Source organism: Ranitomeya variabilis, chromosome 3 (assembly GCF_051348905.1).
Source record: "Ranitomeya variabilis isolate aRanVar5 chromosome 3, aRanVar5.hap1, whole genome shotgun sequence".
In the NCBI taxonomy this organism is placed as follows: Eukaryota; Metazoa; Chordata; class Amphibia; order Anura; family Dendrobatidae; genus Ranitomeya; species Ranitomeya variabilis.
This window is the reverse complement of record NC_135234.1, coordinates 670,554,642-670,576,365: the sequence shown is the minus strand read 5'-3', so window position 1 is coordinate 670,576,365 and position 21,724 is coordinate 670,554,642. Positions and strand designations below refer to the sequence as shown.

Below are 21,724 nucleotides of genomic sequence, written 5' to 3'. Positions count from 1 at the left end.
TTCATTGACATGCTGTGATTTCACTCTGAAGTCGGAAGACACTCATACATTCTAGTCTATGGGTGCTTGGAAAACATCAGACTGCACTCAGATGACATCTGAGTGGAGTCCGATTTTCCCATACTTACAGAATGAAGATGATGGAGAAATGTTCTTCTCCATCTTCTTCTCATCCGAGAGAATTGTATCACACTATGCTAACAATCGCATCAAAATCTGATCAGACTGTGATCACAGTGTCATTAGCATAATTGACGGGATTCTCTAGGATGAGCGAATCTTAGATTGTGTGACCCTGGCCTTATAAAGTATCTCCTGACTGTCTAGGGGAGAGCAATGCTCTGAGGATGTAGGACAACCGCTAACATAGCAGATGTTTCCAACATGAACCAGTTAATAATGTGAAGTATCTGAGCAGTGGTTCATTTCCCCAGGGGGTGATTCTTTCAGGATAGCCCGTTTGTAGATAAGGAAGACTCAGGAAGAGGCCTTCATCTGATGCTGACTTTCTAAATACTTCTAGATGATTCTCTTGGTAAGGGAATCTGAAACAAGGCCTACTATGCAAATGTTTAAGATACCATCACAGAACTGGAAGGAAAGGAGGACTGCAATATGCGCAAGGCTGCGTTATCTGACACAATCCAAAGTCAGCAGCAGCTTCATTGAGACAGATGTTCCTGAAATCACATCTATGGCTACACATCTATGGAGATAATAAATTCTGGTCCAATCTCCTCTGGATTTTTGTCTTCAATCGAATCATGCAGCTGTGAATGGGAAATAAACAAAAGCACTCCCAGGGGTGTGCACCTCTCGATTTACTTCCCCCTCCTCTGTAGGGTGCGGGAGAGCTAAAATATCATTTTCAGCGGCCCAGCTGTTCGGACAGCTGTTCCAAGCAGGACAGTCAACTAGAGCTAGCGGAGGCAGATTACATGGGAATCAATCAGACAGAGCTATGGGTCTGCCACAATTAATTGCCATTGTATGTGGGGTGACTCCTGAGCGCCGCCGCGCTCTGAAATCTCTTGGCTCGGACACAAGTTTCAATCACCATTTACAAGCAATCAGAAGCATCTTAACATAAGGCGAATCCTGCTGGCAACCAAAGTGTTAACTATATAAAAAGTTAGGAATAAAGAAAGTGACAAGCTGTGCAGGAGAAAGCAGATGAACATTATAGCAATATATGGCCCATCGTGGTAAAAAAACATAAGTAGGTATAAAATGTAATGAAAGGTGCATGAATATTAAATCATGGGAATGTGTTTAAGATTTGAAACTTTCAAAACATTTCAATGGAGATTTGTTATAGTATCGTCTGGCCGCAATCATACAATAATGTAGATTTCCATTGACTTCTATGGTGAGAATCCAACTCAAGCAGTCCCATAATAGTGGTGCATTCATCAAAAGCCTCCAAAGACCACACAGCATGACACTTCCCATTACGATACCGGTCATCCAGGTCTCGTCTACCTAAAGAATGAATCTTGTAGATCTCCGCATTGTAGAATTCTGCACTTACCTCTGAGTTAAAGCGGATTTGACACACGTTGCAGGAAATGACCGGCCGTTTTGTCTTCATCAGTGGGATGCCAAAGTTAGGGCTGATCACAGGTTTGTGGACGGGGTCCATCTGTGTAGACAGAGCACAAGCAATTTCCCGTCAAAAAAACACCAACAAGAATCTCATACTAATGGAAAGCCAGCTGAAGGAACCATGCTCTGCTCTCCACAGATTCATTTCTCTCCCACAGCTAGGAAATAAAAAGCCAGAGCATGACTGAGGCTAATAACTATTCCCAGTAAGACACTGTGCACACAGGTGCTCGGCACAGCAAGGTTACAGCAGTAGAGAATGATCCGGCCGGCCTGTGTTACATGGGGATGGGCTCCATCTAACAGATCTGCTGCTGGGAATGTTTTAAAGAAAGTTTCTGCAGCAAGAACTCTTTATTTAGTTTTATAAGATGCTTGATCCTCCCACCCTTCCCCAAGGGAAATCCACCCTGATCACTTATCCATGAGCCAAGCCTAAAAGTCAGAGATAAACTGACAGTTACACTAAACTGTTTCCAGAATAATGAGCCGTTAAAATGACAATGCAAAATATTTGTTGAGTTACTTGCATGCTTCAAGTCTTATTGCAGTCTTGCCACATACAAGATTCCTTCAGGTTCTCTGTAATGTATGCTTTTTATAATTAACTAGCTGTACTACCCGGCTTCGCCCTGGTTAATGACTGCTGTTAGCAAAATAGAATGTGTTAACAAAAATTTATTCTGCACACAAAAACCACAAAACAAATAGATAGAAATGTAATTATTAAAAGGCAAAAACTAAGCAAATAGAAGCATTTCACAACATATATTAGCTTTGTTATACTGAGAATGTCTTTGTTGCCTATATTAACCAATCAGAGCTCAGGTTAATTAACTGTAGCAAAATAGAAGCTGAGCTGTGATTGGTTGCTATTGGCAGCCTGATAAATCCCCAGCCAACAGGAAGCCCTCCCCCCTGGCAGTATATATTAGCTCACACATACACATAATAGACAGGTCATGTGACTGACAGCTGCCGTATTTCCTATATGGTACATTTGTTGCTCTTGTAGTTTGCTTATTAATCAGATTTTTATTTTTGAAGGACAATACCAGACTTGTGTGTGTTTTAGGGCGAGTTTTATGTGTCAAGTTGTGTGTGTTGAGTTGCGTGTGGCGACATGCATGTAGCGACTTTTGTGAGATGAGTTTTGTGTGGCGACATGCGTGTAGCAACATTTTGTGTGTTGAGTTGCATGTGACAGGTTAGTGTAGCAAGTTGTGTGCAGCAAGATTTGTGCATGGCGAGTTTTGCGCGTGGCGAGTTTTATGTGTGGTGCATTTTGAGTATGTGCAAGTTTTGTGTGAGGCAACTTTTGCATGTGGTGCAACTTTTGTACATGTGGCAATTTTTCTGTGTGTGCAAGTTTTGCATGAGGTGAGTTTTCCATGAGGTGAGTTTTGCACGTGTGGCGAGTTTTGCGTGAGCCTAGTTTTGCATATGGCGAGTTTTGCATGTAGCGAGTTTTGAGTGGTGACTTTTGTGTTTCGACTTTTATGTGGCGAGGTTGGTGTGTGTGTGTGGTGAAATGTGTGCTGAGGGTGGTATATGTGTTCAAGCACGTGGTAGTGTGTGGCGCATTTTGTGTTTGTGTTCATATCCCCGTGTGTGGTGAGTATCCCATGTCGGGGCCCCACCTTAGCAACTGTATATACTCTTTGTCGCCATCGCTCTCATTCTTTAAGTCCTCATTGTTCACATCTGGCAGCTGTCAATTTTCCTCCAACACTTTTCCCTTCACTTTTTCCCCATTATGTAGATAGGAGCAAAATTGTTTGGTGAATTGGAACGCGCGGGGTTAAAATTTCACCTCACAACATAGCCTATGACGCTCTCGGGGTCCAGACGTGTGACTGTGCAAAATTTTGTGGCTGTAGCTGCGACGGTACAGATGCCAATCCCGGACATACACACATACATACATACACACATTCAGCTTTATATATTAGATATACCTGTATGTAATCTCCTGTATATAGTATATACCTGTGTGTCATCTCACCTATATATAGTATATATCTGTGTGTCATCTCCTGTATATAGTATATACCTGTATGTCATCTCCTCCTATACATAGCATATACCTGTGTCATCTCCTCCTGTATATACTATATACCTGTAGGTAATCTGCTCCTGTATATAGTATATACCTGTGTGTCATCTCCTCCTGTATATAGTATATACCTGTATGTCATCTCCTCCTGTATGTAGTATGTACCTGTATGTCATCTCCTCCTCTATATAGTATATACCTGTGTGTCATCTCTCCTGTATATAGTATATATCTGTGTGTCATCTCCTCCTGTATATAGTATATACCTGTGTGTCATCTCCCCTGTAAATAGTATATACCTGTGTGTCATCTCCTGTATATAGTATATAGCTGTATGCCATCTCCTCCTGTATTAGCCCTCGTTCACACGTTATTTGGTCAGTATTTTTACCTCAGTATTTGTAAGCTAAAATGGCAGCCTGATAAATCCCCAGCCAACAGTAAGCCCACCCCCTGGCAGTATATATTAGCTCACACATACACATAATAGACTGGTCATGTGACTGACAGCTGCCGGATTCCTATATGGTACATTTGTTGCTCTTGTAGTTTGTCTGCTTATTAATCAGATTTTTATTTTTGAAGGATACCAGACTTGTGTGTGTTTTAGGGCGACATGCATGTAGCGACTTTTGTGAGATGAGTTTTGTGTGGCGACATGCGTGTAGCAACTTTTTGTGTGTCGAGTTGCATGTGACAGGTTAGTGTAGCAAGTTGTGTGCAGCAAGTTTTGCGCATGGCGAGTTTTGCGCGTGGCGAGTTTTATGTGTGGTGCCTTTTGAGTATGTGCAAGTTTTGTGTGAGGCAACTTTTGCATGTGTTGCAACTTTTGTGCATGTCGCAATTTTTCTGCGTGTGGCAATTTTTCTGCGTGTGCAAGTTTTGCGTGTGGCGAGTTTTGCACGTGTGGCGAGTTTTGCATGTGGAGAGTTTTGCGCGTGGCGAGTTTTGAGCGGCGACTTTTGTGTTTCTACTTTTATGTGGCGAGGTTGGTGTATGTGTGGTGAAATGTGCACTGAGGGTGGTATATGTGTTCGAGCACGTGGTAGTGTGTGGCGCATTTTGTGTGTGTGTTCATATCCCCGTGGTGGTGTGATTATCCCATGTTGGGGCCCCACCTTAGCAACTGTACAGTATATACTCTTTGGTGCCATCGCTGTCATTCTTTAAGTCCCCCTTGTTCACATCTGGCAGCTGTTAATTTGCCTCCAACACTTTTCCTTTCATTTTTTCCCCATTATGTAGATAGGGGCAAAATTGTTTGGTGACTTGGAAAGCGCGGGGTTAAAATTTCACCTCACAATATAGCTTTGACGCTCTCAGGGTCCAGACGTGTGACTGTGCAAAATTTTGTGCCTGTAGCTGCGACGCCTCCAACACTTTTCCTTTCACTTTTTCCCCATTATGTAGATAGGGGCAAAATTGTTTGGTGAATTGGAAAGCGCGGGGTTAAAATTTCACCTCACAACATAGCCTATGACGCTCTCGGGGTCCAGACGTGTGACTGTGCAAAATTTTGTGGCTGTAGCTGCTACGGTTCAGATGCCAATCCCGGACATACATACATACATACATACATACACACACACACACATTCAGCTTTATATATTAGATAAATCTTTCCTTGCATTGTAAAAAGTATAATGTAGCATAAACTCAAATCCATGATAATGTTACCTCCGAACAGGGAGCATTGTGCCTTTCTGTACTTACTTTCTCCCTTCTCCCTATTGAAAATACCGTACATGACTGATAGGTCAAGCTGAGTGTATGGACAAGTCTGGAGAGATGGCTTTCTGCCCAATGAACATGCAGCTGACAACTATCTCATGCGTTGGGTCAGCTTTAGTTAATGGGTTGTCCATTTTCAGAAAACTGACTATTACTTAGCGCTCCACCACTTCCATGGTATCTGTTTGTCTGCAGCGCTGACAAAGTGATGCTGCAGTCAATCAGTGAGCTCAGCAGCTCTTCCTATCTACAAGGGCAGAGCCGCTGAGTTGATTGACTGCAGTTCTGTCAATGTGACGTCAGCATGGCAAAGAAACAACAGAGACTAGAGCAGCAATGAAGATATGGCGCTTGAGCCACTAAAAGTAAGTAATACCCATATTTTATATAGCTACCACAGCCAATAGGACAGTGGTCCCCAACCTTTATTAACCAGAGAGCCACTTTCAGCTCTGACAGATGGTCATGAGCCACATCCAGAGCCCTGCGAGTAGTGACACCCAGAGGCCCCCCCCCCCCATTACCTGTATAATGACAGCCAAAGATCTTCCCTCTGAGCTATTCATCTCGCTGGACAGTTCCCTGCTAACCCAGATAGTTGTACCTGTGTTGTTTCTGATTGTCTCCACCCTGAGTTCCTGATTGGCTCCACCCTGATTGCACCCTATTTAAACCTGGCATTGCACTCCCTTTCTTGTGAGATTATTGAGCTACCAGCCTCTAGTCAAGCTTCTTTTCACCTGCACCTTCATTCTAAGATTATACTGCTGCTTCCGTGTCTCGACTCCTTGGCTATCCCTGACTATGCTACCTGCCGATGCTGCCCCTGGTGGTTGCAATACAACTACTGTAACCTAGGTCAGTCCATAACAGATACTCTGTACGGCCCTGTCTTATAGGCAGCATACTTGTGACCAGGGGTTCCCACTTTATCCCCACTGGGTATTCTCGTATCAAGCATTCCGAACCACACTAACATATCCAGCTTCAAGCACCATCAATATCTAGCAGCATCATCCTATTTCCATTATGCACAAATTAGAAACACCGGCACTAAACCAAACAACATGCATACCTTTGTCATGGGAGGTTGGCAGCGGTTTGCTTCACAGACATAGGTGCAACAACTCAGACGGACAACGTCATGAAGAATCCAAGTGGAGCAATGACGAGATGGCACTCTATGGTCTGGTAAAAAAATCCTCTTTTTTGCATGAAAATTAAAAACATGGATGTGGGGGAGCGGGTTCTGTGATGGACCATAGTGTCCCATCTCTTCATTGCTTCAGTTGGAATCATCCTATTTCCAGATTACCATTTTTATCTCTCCACCCCCCCATGGGCCAGTATATGCACATCCAGATCCGCTCCTTCATGCGGGGTAGCACAGAAACGTCTCGAGACCTGCTCTTCCTAGCTGTTTGCTAGACCTAATCCCAATGCACCAAGTTAGGAGAGAGCCGCAAGCCGCACAATATGTGCCCACAAGCCACATTTGGCTCCCGAGCTACAGGTTGGGGACCACTGCTACAGGAGAACGTTTTCTGAAAGGTGACAAACCCTTTAATAGAGGGGATCGCCTGTTCAGAATCCTCTTCCTTTCATAACATTAAATATCTTACAATGTATCTATCATCACTTTAGTGGGATTTGTTGGCAATGTATTATCATTTTCAGACATTTTTGTTTTGTCTGTGGAGCCTTCATTACTCTGCAAACAGAGAACAAGCGGGATCTGTTTGATCACTGCGATTCATTAAAATGATAGGGACCATCAGTAAAATACTACAGGAAAGGGAGATCTGGCAGCACTCATGCATGGAGATAGCAAGAACAGCAAATATGCAAACTACATAGCTGCGTTTTTTAGCGCAAAAAGAATGTATTTACTTTTCTTCCACATCCTGTTTGCAGAGAAAGCCCGTTACTATGTTAATTTCTCAGCAATTATAACTGAGAAGGTAATTTAATTACTGTTCTCTCTGCAAAAAAAACATGAATTGTAATGAGATTATATCACATGTCCTGGATCTCCGGGAATCTACATGAACATACAATTAGCATTTGGGGCAGTTCAGTACAATAATAAACCTTTATGTGCAGTATATCCATTATGTCCATCCCACATGTACTTCATGGTGAACGGGAAAGTAAAGTGTATGGAGTGAAAGACTGTAAAATGTTAAAGCTATGTGCCCATGGACAGGAATAGCAGCATTTTTTCACTGCCTCCAAAATGCTGCATTCTAATCACGTAGTTCAATTGTCCTGTTCTTACTGAACTATGCGGATTTAATGCATCTAATAAATGGAATCTCCACTGCCGAAATTAACATGCTGCGGCTCCTTTATAGACATAAGCGAATATCGTCGGATTCCTCCTTATTCAGCTCACTAATAGCACTTTCCAAATAGCCGTAGCAGGAACCCAGATACCTGGAGTGATCCCAATAATCAGGTGTCCGAGGCCACAGCTGCATGTGTCGCGGACCCGGACACCTGATTATCGGGATCGCTCCAGCTATCCGGGTTCCCCCTCGACTATTCGGTAAGCTCTATTAGCAAGCTGAATAAGGAGGAATCCGACGATATTCGCTCATGTCTACTCGTAAACCCGCACCGCAGGTGAGTATACGCAGAGGTAAACAGAAGCACAGTGGGCATGGGATTTCTATAGATCTCATCCACTGTGTTTCTAATGTAGAATGCAGCGTTTTGGACGCAGCGCACCCTGACACATAATAATGCTGCATCATCAGATGCTTTGGGAAATGGAGCAAACGGCACATATGAAGTAGATTTTAGGATTTAAAAGATTATCAAGAATTCTCATTCCTGGGCAATGTTTAGTCTGGAACTCTGGATACTTCTGACCTGGTAATAGAGCCAAGTTTAAAAATTAGAGAACTGGGAAAGTGTAACAGTATTACTAAATGTCAAACTACCCATCAGCATATATCTGGTCTAGCTAGCGAGTGGCTCCAAGGGGCACCGATAAGCCACACTGTCTAGATTGCGATGATCTCTGCCAGCTCAGTTGGCATTCTCCGGCTTCATCACATAGGCATAGCATTTCTTTCTCTACTGGTGTGCTCTGTGGATGTGGCGTCACTGCCATCGTCACGCTGATTGACAGCCGGCTCCTGACAGTTAAGCAGCGGTGAGCCGGTTGTCCATCAGCATGACGTCTGCAGTGACGTCCCATAGGCAGAACTGAGTGCAAGAGAAGATGTTGCTCTGTCGACGAGATACAGAAGCAGGATAATGTCTGTACGTGACCGCTCTAATCGGGTCCGGCAGAGATCATCACTTGGCAGAATAGTAGGCAGGTAGTTAGCAACTACCTGCTGGTAACTTCTTAGCCCCATACAAAAAATTATCAAAGTCCGGGATAACCCCTTTAAGCTGCATGTATACTGCAAGATAATTGTGATTGAGCATTAATTAAAAACTTGCTTCATAATTATCTTGCCGTATAAAAAGACTGCTAATCATCAGATCAACAAGCAAAATGCAGATCCACCAGATGGAATAATCTTTTGCGCTGTGTAAAAGCTAATTGTTCTCCTTGGTGCATTGTCCTATGTGAACAGAACTCCCACTGTCGAGAACTATGGCAGCCTGTGTGCACTGAGCAGTAAATGACCGCTGATGGGTAAAAGTTTACTGATGGGCGGTTGTATCGTGCCACCAGTCAGTCCATGTAAACAGACGTTTCCTTAACTGAAGATATAAGGCGGATAGAGTTAATTACTTGCCCTTTGTAATGGAGACTCTAGCTACTACTCTGGCAAATGCCATGTAAAAGATTTTTGCTAAGAAAAACATGTATCACTTGTCCCCAGGATAGGTAGTAAATGTATAATCTCTGGGAGTCCCACTGCCGGTATCCTGAGCACCCACTAGCACAAGGGTCCTAAACCCCTGTCTGGATTTGATTGTTTAGAGCACTGGACATTTAGTCACATTACTGCTTTATTCAGTGTATATGGAACTGATGAACATTTCCTAATGCTATACTTGTTTATTTTCCTCTGCCCCATGACCACTACAACTGATGTCCTGAACACTCCTTCAAGAAGAGATTGAATAATAATTACAGTATCCTGGGTAGAAGATCAGAACTGTGGTTCTAGTGAGTGGGAGCCCAAGAGAGCATTTCCTATCCTGGAGATCGGTGATAAATGATTTTCGTGGGCCAACCTCTTTAACACTGGACTATTCTTTTCATAAGGCAATTAGCAGAGTAGTAACTGGGCTTTCTGTTAGTTCGGTCACCGCTTCCGCCCCATATATCCCAGTGGTCATTCATTTACCAGTTATCCTGTTCATAGGCAATAAATGTTTTTCTTGGGCTAAGTTGTTTGTGTATCTACAGTTATGATCATCCTACTGTTTACATGTGAGTCTGGGGTGATAGAAAAATAATTGTGACTCGTAGATTCCTTTGATTCAACCTTCAGGCCAGTTTACCACAACCGTAAAATGAATGACTTCATAGTAAGTATCACAGATGTCATATTCAATTTCAAATCAGGTTTTATGGTCATCTAAGTTCAGTTTAGCAAAACTGAGAGATGTCCAAGTGCACCTATATCACTGGCATCTGGAAGCCGCCTTATAGAGTTATGACTTTATGCAGAACTCGTTCACCATAGACAATAGGAACATACTTAAAATTATATCATGTAATATGTATTGAATTCAGTTGATATCTGATTCTATATCAGTTCCGTACATTTATAGCTTTGTGGAACAGCTTAGAGCATCAGACCCCCTGAGGAAGCGAGATCTAAACATGCGAAACATGCATTGGGAACTGTGTTCTTGCAGTCACTCTGTAGATTGCATTATACTATGGGTAAGAGCACTTTTGCCATTCACCTATGAATTGGTACATGTATGTTTGTGCGTATAATATGTGCCTTGACCAGTGTATTAATTACTTGGGACTTGTACATTCATATATTTCTTGTACTCATCTTTACATTGCTATACACACTGCTCTGTTGCAAACATTCTGGATTTTATTGCCTTTTATGTGTTTTTTTATCTAAAAATCTCCATTTGTCAGTGTATAAATCTCATGTGGAGTAGCTAATGCTTTTTATCAATACCTAATGGCTTAATTAGCATTCTAAAAAAATGTACCGAAGGATTTGATTTGTCTAATCATTATCTATGTCCAATTGGTATATTCCACAAATATCTGCAATGGGCAATAGATCATCTATAGCACATTTCATTAATCTCGTCTCATTTCATTCAAACTCATCAAGAGTGTTTTACATATTTAAATGGTCAAATATGAAAATAAAGAGAAAGGGGCAATTTGTCACTTTGTATTCAAAAGCAAGGTCAATATTAGTTACATATTATGCCATGTAATTGTCTCCAGTAATTAGAGAACGAAGCATGTAATCAGATTGGAAATTCAGCAACTGGTCTATTAAATGAAGCATTTGCCAATGCCATAAGATAGATTTTAATTCTCCAAGCTGATTCAGTGTGACATTGGTGCAGGAGCCCATCCCAGACCATAATCCATGGACAGATCATTAGTATCAGCCGGGCCTGGAGATATCAGTTCAGAGATGTGCCATATTGTCATCACAACGTGAATACTGAATTACTACACTAGAAATGGAAGATTGCAGAGAAAAGCTAAAGCTGGTTTAGGGAATTAATCCTAATGGTTGGATTATTTGATGTGGGTAATCCTCCCCCCCCAGCATCAATGTCTATTACATTAATCTCGCCGTGGTCCTCGCGGATTGGTGACTGATGTTGCTACGGGGAGACCGAACACATCTGCCATGTTATAGTAGGTGTAATTTGGAAATCTAGTGGGATTATGGACAATTGGGGGAGAGTGGGGTCATTTGTAAAGAGTTCTGCTCAACCTTTCACTGTGCCGCTCTAATACCAGGTCATGGTGCAGGAATACATGCCTGGATGAGATGCAGAGGAAGGTATAACCATTATAATGATGTGATAAATGTTGCCAAGACACCGCACATTTTATAACCACAAGACACTTAATGAGAAGAAATTGTCATTGGAAAGCCATATGTTTATTGGTTCTTCACGCTGAGGCAAACGTGGCACCTCTATGTCTACATGGACCCTTTCAATATGATTTGCATAGAAGCCTAAAGATACTGATAGGGAAATACTGTTGTTTAGATTGTCATAGCTAAGCAGAAATTCCTGTAAATCTCCAAGTCAAGGGCATGGATATCGTTAAAGTGATCCATGCATTTTAATGGACCATTACAAGGGAAAGCCCATTAATGTTTTCTACAAGCTGTGTAATTCTGCACGGGCTCCAGCACTCTATGTAGTAACTGAGGAGGTCAATTAAAGAAAAAAATTAACACGGAAAAAGGTAGGCAGGGGTCAGAAGGTCTAGAGATGGATGTCAAGAATGGAGGAGCATAAAAAGCCAGCATGAAACCTAATTTTTGAGGGCTGTGGGGTCATCTCTACTCTACGTATGCCCTCACTCAGGTACATCAAATTAGGAAAACATTCATCCCTCCAAGTTTTCTACTCCTTTAATGTTCTCTATCTCATTTTTGCAGAATTCACGTCCCTTTTAATATTCAGCAAGTCTCTATGGGGCCATATGGTGACAAACAAACCTGCTCTGTTGTCAATGCTTAAGCCACACACCGTCCTATAAACTAGCGAAGACCAACACATCCATAATCTCCATAAAGGGACCCTTCAATGGATACATAATGGAGGGTCTAGGATAGAGAAGGGTAAATGTTCTAGGAGCGAAGACAAATTGATTGATATCATGAACTAGAAAACTGATAGTTTTTAGGACTTTTTTGCTTTGAAAGACCCAAACACTTGACCAAAGTGGATGATTCACTTTTAGGCTACGTGCACACGCTGCGGATTCTGCTGCAGATCCACAGCGGATTTGACGCTGCGGATCCGCAGCAGTTTTCCCTAAGTTTACAGTAGCATGTAAACCTATGGGAAAAAAAAAACGCTGTGCACATGCTGCGGAAAATTCCGCATGGAAACGCCACGGATTATTTTCCGCAGCATGTCACTTCTTTCTGCGGATTCCGCAGCGGTTTTCAACCAGCACCAATAGGAAAGTGCTGTTGAAAACCCGCAGAGGAATCCGCAGAAGAAACCGCAGGAAAATCCGCAGTGAAAACCGCAGTGGTTTTGCACTGCGGATTTTCCTATTCTGCTGCGGAAAAATCTGCAGCAGAATCCGCAACGTGGGCACATACCCTTATAGTAGGCTGCACTGATGAGATAAAAATCTCTGAAGGTTTTTATTTCCACAATGTGTTTCAAAAGCCAAACTGGTGTCTGGTTAAAGAGTAAAAACCGACATACCGACATGGTTTTTACCCTTGAAAAAGACATCAGTTTGAAACGCGTTGTGGCACTAAAAACCTTCAACTTCACTACGTCAAGAGAATTTTATTAGAAATGTGAATTGTCCATCTGGTCATAGTCTTCTGGTGGATTTCTTCACCCAGCCATAGGACAGCAGCATCTGGCATTCTTGTTTAGTAGTGTTGGCTCACACAACCACTCTGGGAGAGCACCACCAATTGGTTCAGTATCTTCCTCCATTTGGGTTTTACCCTATGTTCTGGTGCTCTATTCCTCTAGTGCTCCATTTTCCAAGCCTAAACACTTTGCACTTTGTCCTGTGCTGTTTCCATCTTTCCCAGTGCCCTTCATAGTGCAGAATATTGTTATTACAACATGAAGAAATGTCAATCCAATGTCATGCATAACTGAATTATAAGCAGCTTATATCACTATTCCGTAAACTGTCATTGGGACTGGAATGAACATCGAACCACGGGCCATATTTTCTAGTAATTACTGTTTATAAAATACATATTCTCCTGATAGTTTCCATCCCACATATAATAAATAAACCGTGTGATTCTAGAATAAATGTAATGTTTGCTGTTAGTGTATCAACATCATGTAACACCTCTTGTACTTTAATAGATCTCTAGAATAAACAGTATTGTTATATTTCTCACCAGCTGACAGTCAAGTGAACAGAAACATTGTTGCTTGTCTATAAATATAAAAGCTGCCCTAAAATAGATGAAATAATGAAGTTTCCCTGCAATTAATATAAAAATAATACCCATCTGGTCCAGCGCTAATTACTTTTTCTTTCACTTGTTATTTTTTTTGCTGTTAAAAGTAAAAGAAAGTAAATATATATATATATATATATATATATATATATATATATATATATATATATATATATATATATATATACACTCACCGGCCACTTTATTAGGTACACCATGCTAGTAACGGGATGGACCCCCTTTTGCCTTCAGAACTGCCTCAATTCTTCGTGGCATAGATTCAACAAGGTGCTGGAAGCATTCCTCAGAGATTTTGGTCCATATTGACATGATGGCATCACACAGTTGCCGCAGATTTGTCGGCTGCACATCCCAAAGATGCTCCATACAAGGCAGGATGGATCCATGCTTTCATGTTGTTTACGCCAAATTCTGACCCTACCATCCGAATGTCGCAGCAGAAATCGAGACTCATCAGACCAAGCAACGTTTTTCCAATCTTCTACTGTCCAATTTCGATGAGCTTGTACAAATTGTAGCCTCAGTTTCCTGTTCTTAGCTGAAAGGAGTGGTACCCGGTGTGGTCTTCTGCTGCTGTAGCCCATCTGCCTCAAAGTTCGATGCACTGTGCGTTCAGAGATGCTCTTAGGCCTACCTTGGTTGTAACGGGTGGCGATTTGAGTCACTGTTGCCTTTCTATCAGCTCGAACCAGTCTGCCCATTCTCCTCTGACCTCTGGCATCAACAAGGCATTTCCGCCCACAGAACTGCCGCTCACTGGATTTTTTTTCTTTTTCGGACCATTCTCTGTAAACCCTAGAGATGGTTGTGCGTGAAAATCCCAGTAGATCAGCAGTTTCTGAAATACTCAGACCAGCCCTTCTGGCACCAACAACCATGCCACGTTCAAAGGCACTCAAATCACCTTTCTTCCCCATACTGATGCTCGGTTTGAACTGCAGGAGATTGTCTTGACCATGTCTACATGCCTAAATGCACTGAGTTGCCGCCATGTGATTGGCTGATTAGAAATTAAGTGTTAACAAGAAGTTGGACAGGTGTACCTAATAAAGTGGCCAGTGAGTGTATATATATATATATATATGTATACAGGTCCTTCTAAAAAAAATAGCATATAGTGTTAAATTTCATTATTTACCATAATGTAATGATTACAATTAAACTTTCATATATTATAGATTCATTATCCACCAACTGAAATTTGTCAGGTCTTTTATTGTTTTAATACTGATGATTTTGGCATACAACTCCTGATAACCCAAGAAACCTGTCTCAATAAATTAGCATATCAAGAAAAGGTTCTCTAAACGACCTATTACCCTAATCTTCTGAATCAACTAATTAACTCTAAACACATGCAAAAGATACCTGAGGCTTTTAAAAACTCCCTGCCTGGTTCATTACTCAAAACCCCCATCATGGGTAAGACTAGCGACCTGACAGATGTCAAGAAGGCCATCATTGACACCCTCAAGCAAGAGGGTAAGACCCAGAAAGAAATTTCTCAACAAATAGGCTGTTCCCAGAGTGCTGTATCAAGGCACCTCAATGGTAAGTCTGTTGGAAGGAAACAATGTGGCAGAAAACGCTGTACAACGAGAAGAGGTGACCGGACCCTGAGGAAGATTGTGGAGAAGGACCGATTCCAGACCTTGGGGAACCTGAGGAAGCAGTGGACTGAGTCTGGTGTGGAAACATCCAGAGCCACCGTGCACAGGCGTGTGCAGGAAATGGGCTACAGGTGCCGCATTCCCCAGGTAAAGCCACTTTTGAACCATAAACAGCGGCAGAAGCGCCTGACCTGGGCTACAGAGAAGCAGCACTGGACTGTTGCTAAGTGGTCCCAAGTACTTTTTTCTGATGAAAGCAAATTTTGCATGTCATTCGGAAATCAAGGTGCCAGAGTCTGGAGGAAGACTGGGGAGAAGGAAATGCCAAAATGCCTGAAGTCCAGTGTCAAGTACCCACAGTCAGTGATGGTGTGGGGTGCCATGTCAGCTGCTGGTGTTGGTCCACTGTGTTTCATCAAGGGCAGGGTCAATGCAGCTAACTATCAGGAGATTTTGGAGCACTTCATGCTTCCATCGGCTGAAATGCTTTATGGAGATGAAGATTTCATTTTTCAGCACGACCTGGCACCTGCTCACAGTGCCAAAACCACTGGTAAATGGTTTACTGACCATGGTATTACTGTGCTCAATTGGCCTGCCAACTCTCCTGACCTGAACCCCATAGAGAATCTGTGGGATATTGTGAAGAGAAAGTTGAGAGATGCAAGACCCAACACTCTGGATGAGCTTAAGGCCGCTATTGAAGCATCCTGGGCCTCCATAACATCTCAGCAGTGTCACAGGCTGATTGCCTCCATGCCACGCCGCATTGAAGCAGTCATTTCTGCCAAAGGATTCCCGACCAAGTATTGAGTGCATAACTGAACATTATTATTTGATGGTTTTTTTGTTTGTTATTAAAAAACACTTTTATTTGATTGGACGGGTGAAATATGCTAATTTATTGAGACAGGTTTTTGGGGTTTTCAGGAGTTGTATGCCAAAATCATCAGTATTAAAACAATAAAAGACCTGACAAATTTCAGTTGGTGTATAATGAATCTATAATATATGAAAGTTTAATTGTAATCATTACATTATGGTAAATAATGAAATTTAACACTATATGCTAATTTTTTGAGAAGGACCTGTATATATATATATATATATATATATATATATATATATAATACATACAAAAAAATCTGTTACACTGTAATACGTCTGATAATGATCCTTCTTATTAAATAATACAAGTTACAGCACATTCCAGGTAGTAAGGATCCAACACAGGGGAGTAGATAAAATCAATGTTTATTCCAAAATTGTTAAAAATGTAATCAGTATATATCCCATAAAAAGATCTATAAGACATGTGAGTTATTACGCGTTTAGAACCTTTAAACTCTCTGGTTCTTAGTTAATCTTTTCACGAAATATACACTGATGGAAAGATTTTCAACAATTTTGGAATAAACATTGATTTTACCTATTCACGTGCGCTGCATCCCCTACTGCCTGGAACTCTCCTAAGCTCCTGTGTTTCCTGTGATTGCTGGCCCTTAGGAGGGTGAGCTGAATAATTTTTCTTCTATTTTTTTATGATTAAGGTATATAGTCTATTGACAGTGAGCCGCTTATCACAGGAGGGGGCGGAGCAGGACTAGCATGCATGCCTGGACAATGATAATCAACAGGTGATAAAACCTTCACTGTCAGTAAACAACAGCACACAGCCTGACATGTGACACATTGTTGAAATCTGTGTTTTAACCCCTACCTCATGCTGAACTCATATTAGGTAGCAAAAACCTGCTGACAGATTCCCTTTAAACTAAATGATCAGACCCATACCATCTAATCCTGATGAATCCCGTTGACTGATTATAGTTTCCATCAGATTTTCATAAGGCTTTTGGTATTTTGGATAGTAAGAATAACATTGCATGCTATAAAAAAACAATGGAACCTTGACTGGAATACCTGGATGTGAGCAGAGCCTTATTGCCCAGACTGAAATCTACCAGGAAACTCAGCAGAATCTGCCACTATAACTAGGAGCGTTGTCGGTGGAGAGAAGGATCTGCTCTGCTGAATTTCAGTGGCATGATCCTTTTATTCTCCCTAGAGGTAATCTGCCACCAAAGGTATCTGGCAGTGGCTCTCCTGGAGAGCTCAAGAGCTCTCGGAAAGCAGCAATCTAATTTGGGGTAATTACAGTCAGACCTTGATGTTTTGGCATTTGGGTTGTGCTATGTAATAAGAGATAATCTATAATAATAGAATTTACATAGACCCCTAAAAATTACCTTCTCAATATAATTGTGTGCTAAGTAAGCAGCAAATAATTAAGAAAGACAGAGAAAATTACTGATTACAGAGAGGTAAGTAGATTATAGAATAATTCTAAAGAAAAGCTTATAATTCAATTTTTTTGCCAGACGACCTCCCATGCTTCAGTGATCTTGGAGTTTCTCCTGGGCTGAAAAATAAAACCCTGACATTACTGTCCAATCAAATACTTCACGTACTAAATCTTGTGATATCTGTATATGTATACAGCTGACTAAGCAGATGGTGACAATGTCATCTGAGTGTCATGCTTTGTGGCAGTTGACGAGGAGAACCTGTTAGTTCTCAGCATTGCATGACTCCATGGAAGGGGGAACAGAATGTTCCCTCATTACTGAATCTTAAATTTTTACTAGACGATTATAACCAAAAAATTGACATTCTAAGAGGGGGTTGTAAAAAATTAGGAAAAACCTACAGTATGTGGTGACAGCTAAATCTCACGTCATAATGAAACATACGTTATGTATAAGGATAGCCATTTTCACTCATGTCTGGTGATTCATCAGTAATTCGGATGAGGAACTGTATATTGGATTTGTAATAATACTTTAATACAGTACTAAAAAGTCAGAATAGAGATGGGCAAATTTTTTCAATCTGAGATAAATTCTCCTCCAATTTTACAAAAATTTGTATTCTCCAGAATACAGATCTTCTGCAATTTGTACCACACAAGTTCAGCAAAATAGCAGCCAGTTGGCTACCATTTGTCTTAACCATAGTGAGCCAGCAAAAAAAAATAATAATAATCACCTCACAGCTCATCTGTCCCTCCACCACTGTAGCCCTGCTGTCCCGCCGTCTCTAAAGAGACCCAAGAGCATAAAATGGGACATTCAGTTGGCATCGAATGACTTCGACGTGCGTCTAATTTCCCTGATAACTTCAAGAGATTTGGCAAATTTAAATTTCTTGAGATTCGATCAGATACAAAGCTAACGGTGGTGTAGAGGTAGCATTTGCACCAAGCCCTTAGTGCCGCAGGGGGCATAAGGCTTCTTTTACGCTTACTGTGGTTTTGCGTCCCATTTTTGCGGCCCCAACAGAATTCTATGAGGCCGCAAAAACGGGCCGCAATAATTCCACAGTGCGCCGTGCGCCGTAAGGGCCGTATTTCCGGCCTTGAAAAAAGATCAAGCCTGCTCGATCTTTTTCCCGGCTTACGGACACGGCCCTCTTTGAAAATCAATGGGGCCGCAAAAACAACGGAAGCTTGTTTTTGCGGTGCACCGTGACTTCCGGTTTTGCGGAACGCCATTTTTGTTTCCCAATACTTTTCGCATAGTATTGGAAACCTGAAATAGTGATCCGCAAGTTTTTTGAGGTCCGTTATTGTGGCAAACCGTGAAAATTGCAGCAATACGGCCCGCAAAAAAGGCCCGCAATAACGGGCCGCGAAAAAACAAGTAAGTGTAAAAGAAGCCTTAAGACTGCACTAGAACATAAGAAGACACCAGTATTAGTACTGGCACATGGAGGGTGGGGAGCCCGTTACACATTTTGACCTGGAGCCAGGAGTGTCAGGTTACACTTCTGTACAGTTATCCACAATTATTTTTTTTCTTCTAAGTGTTCTGAAAGTCTCCAGGGCAGGACCACGCATAACTGGGAAAGAACCAGAGAACAATTTCCCATGTATGTTTTAAGATGACTACATTTTTCCTCTTCGGGCCTCCATATTATACACAGGCTGTCCTGCTTCCTATGTGTAGAGGAAGCAAATCCTTCTAAATCTCAGCTCTGTATTTTGTGACATTGACACGGTTACAGAAAATGGACAGAGGAGCCTGGTATGGAGCGTATCTCCTGCTACCACCTGCCATGCCAGCTCGCTATTCATCAAACACACTTTTTTGTCAGCGCCGCACAGTTCTGACTGCAATATTCAGGATCACAGCCCCGACGCCTCCCGCCAACCTCATCCCGCTGTTCATTTGTCTTATCCCATAATAAAGCATGGCTCTGACATTCTGCAGAGTTTTTCCATTTCTGATTAAAAGGAAAATAAAACATTAAACTGCACTATATTTTCACATTTTCTGTGAAATCTATGGTGATACTCTCTCTGTGTAAACCTCAACAACCTTCATTTCTTCTTGCAATATGCCAGTCGCCTCTAAGGTTTCACTATTGCACCTTGATGTTTTCACCTTTCTTAATAGTATATTAGGAAATGGGTTATTTTTTGCTTCTTGCGTTACAAGGAAAGGTTCTCCTAGCAATGAATGAGTAATGAGGCATACTGCTGCATCATAATATATTTATAACATTCAATTAACCACTTATAAGCCTTTTCTGACAGAATGCCTCTTCTGTAACTAGTGGGAATCAGCCAAAATAGTTACAGAAATACGAGACAGCCTTTATATGGCAGCAGTATACAGGTGCGTCTCACAAAAATAGAATATCATCAAACAATTTATTTAGTTCAGTTCTTCAATACAAAAAGTGAAACATATATTATATAGAGTCATTACAAACAGAGTGATGTATTTCAAGTGTTTATTTCTGTTAATGTTGATGATTATGGCTTACAGCCAATGAAAACCCAAAAAGTCATTATTTCAGTAAATTAGAATACATTACAACACCAGCTTGAAAAAGGATTTTAAAATCCGAAATGTTGGCCTACTGACATGTATGTTCAGTAAATGCACTCAGTACTTGGTACTTGGTCGGGGCTCCTTTGGCATCAATTACTGCATCAATGCTGTGTGGCATGGAAGTGATCAGTTTGTGGCACTGCTGAGGTGTTATGGAAGCCCAGCTTGCTTTGAAAGCAGCCTTCAGCTCGTCTGCATGGTTGGGTTTGGTATCTCTCATCTTCCTCTTGACAATGCCCCATAGATTCTCTATGGGGTTAAGGTCAGGCGAGTTTGCTGACCAATCAAGCACAGTGATACTGTTGTTTTTATACCAGGTACTGGTACTTTTGGCAGTGTGGACAGGTGCCAAGTCCTGCTGGAGAATGAAATTTCCATCTCCAAAAAGCTTGCCTGCAGATGGAAGCATGAAGTGCTCTAAAATTTCCTGGTAGACGGCTGCGCTGACTTTGGTCTTGTTAAAACACAGTGGACCTACACCAGCAGATGACATGGCTCCCCACACCATCACTGATTGTGGAAACTTCACACTAGACCTCAAGCAGCTTGGATTGTCTGTCTCTCCATTCTTCTTCCAGACTCTGGGACCTTGATTTCCAATGTCTAGTGTGAAGTATGAAGAATGGAGAGACAGACGAGCTGAAGGCTGCTATCAAAGCAATCTGGGTTTCCATAATACCTCAGCAGTGCCACAGACTGATTGCCTCCATGCCATGCCGGATTGATGCAGTAATTCATTACAGGAACCAATTCAAAGTACTTGTTCTCACCCACAAAGCTCTCCACAGTGCGGCACCCCCATACATCTCCTGTCATGAATCCCAATGGCTAGGGATAGCAAGGGACAAGCAAAGTAATACAAAATATCGGACGAGCTCTAGGGTGATGGAACCTGGGCTGACCGCTGCCCTACGCCTGACAAACGCAACTAGAGATAGCCAGGGAGCGTGCCTACGTTGGTTCTAGACGCCACGCACCAGCCTAAGAGCTAACTAGTACTGCAGAGAAAATAAGACCTCACTTGCCTCCAGAGGAATAAACCCCAAAAGGTATAGTTGCCCCCCACATGTATTGACGGTGAAATGAGAGGAAGGCACACACATAGAGATGATATACACTCACCGGCCACTTTATTAGGTACACCATGCTAGTAACGGGTTGGATCCCCTTTTGCCTTCAGAACTGCCTCAATTCTTCGTGGCATAGATTCAACAAGGTGCTGGAAGCATTCCTCAGAGATTTTGGTCCATATTGACATAATGGCATCACACAGTTGCCGCAGATTTGTCGGCTGCACATCCCAAAGATGCTCCATACAAGGCAGGATGGATCCATGCTTTCATGTTGTTTACGCCAAATTCTGACCCTACCATCCGAATGTCGCAGCAGAAATCGAGACTCATCAGACCAAGCAACGTTTTTCCAATCTTCTACTGTCCAATTTCGATGAGCTTGTACAAATTGTAGCCTCAGTTTCCTGTTCTTAGCTGAAAGGAGTGGTACCCGGTGTGGTCTTCTGCTGCTGTAGCCCATCTGCCTCAAAGTTCGACGCACTGTGCGTTCAGAGATGCTCTTAGGCCTACCTTGGTTGTAACGGGTGGCGATTTGAGTCACTGTTGCCTTTCTATCAGCTCGAACCAGTCTGCCCATTCTCCTCTGACCTCTGGCATCAACAAGGCATTTCCGCCCACAGAACTGCCGCTC

The 21,724-nt window shown here is 42.0% G+C and overlaps 1 protein-coding gene across 5 annotated transcripts in view; it reads right to left on the bottom strand.

The window, feature by feature from the left end:
• Nucleotides 1-21,724, bottom strand: part of ZNF385A (zinc finger protein 385A) — a 240,422-nt gene that overhangs the window by 42,424 nt on the left and 176,274 nt on the right. For all 5 annotated transcript variants that reach the window (XM_077297924.1, XM_077297923.1, XM_077297925.1 and 2 more), the window contains one exon: nucleotides 1,532-1,642. In XM_077297924.1, the coding sequence (XP_077154039.1) occupies nucleotides 1,532-1,642 (111 nt within the window). The remainder of the gene's footprint in view (nucleotides 1-1,531; nucleotides 1,643-21,724) is intronic.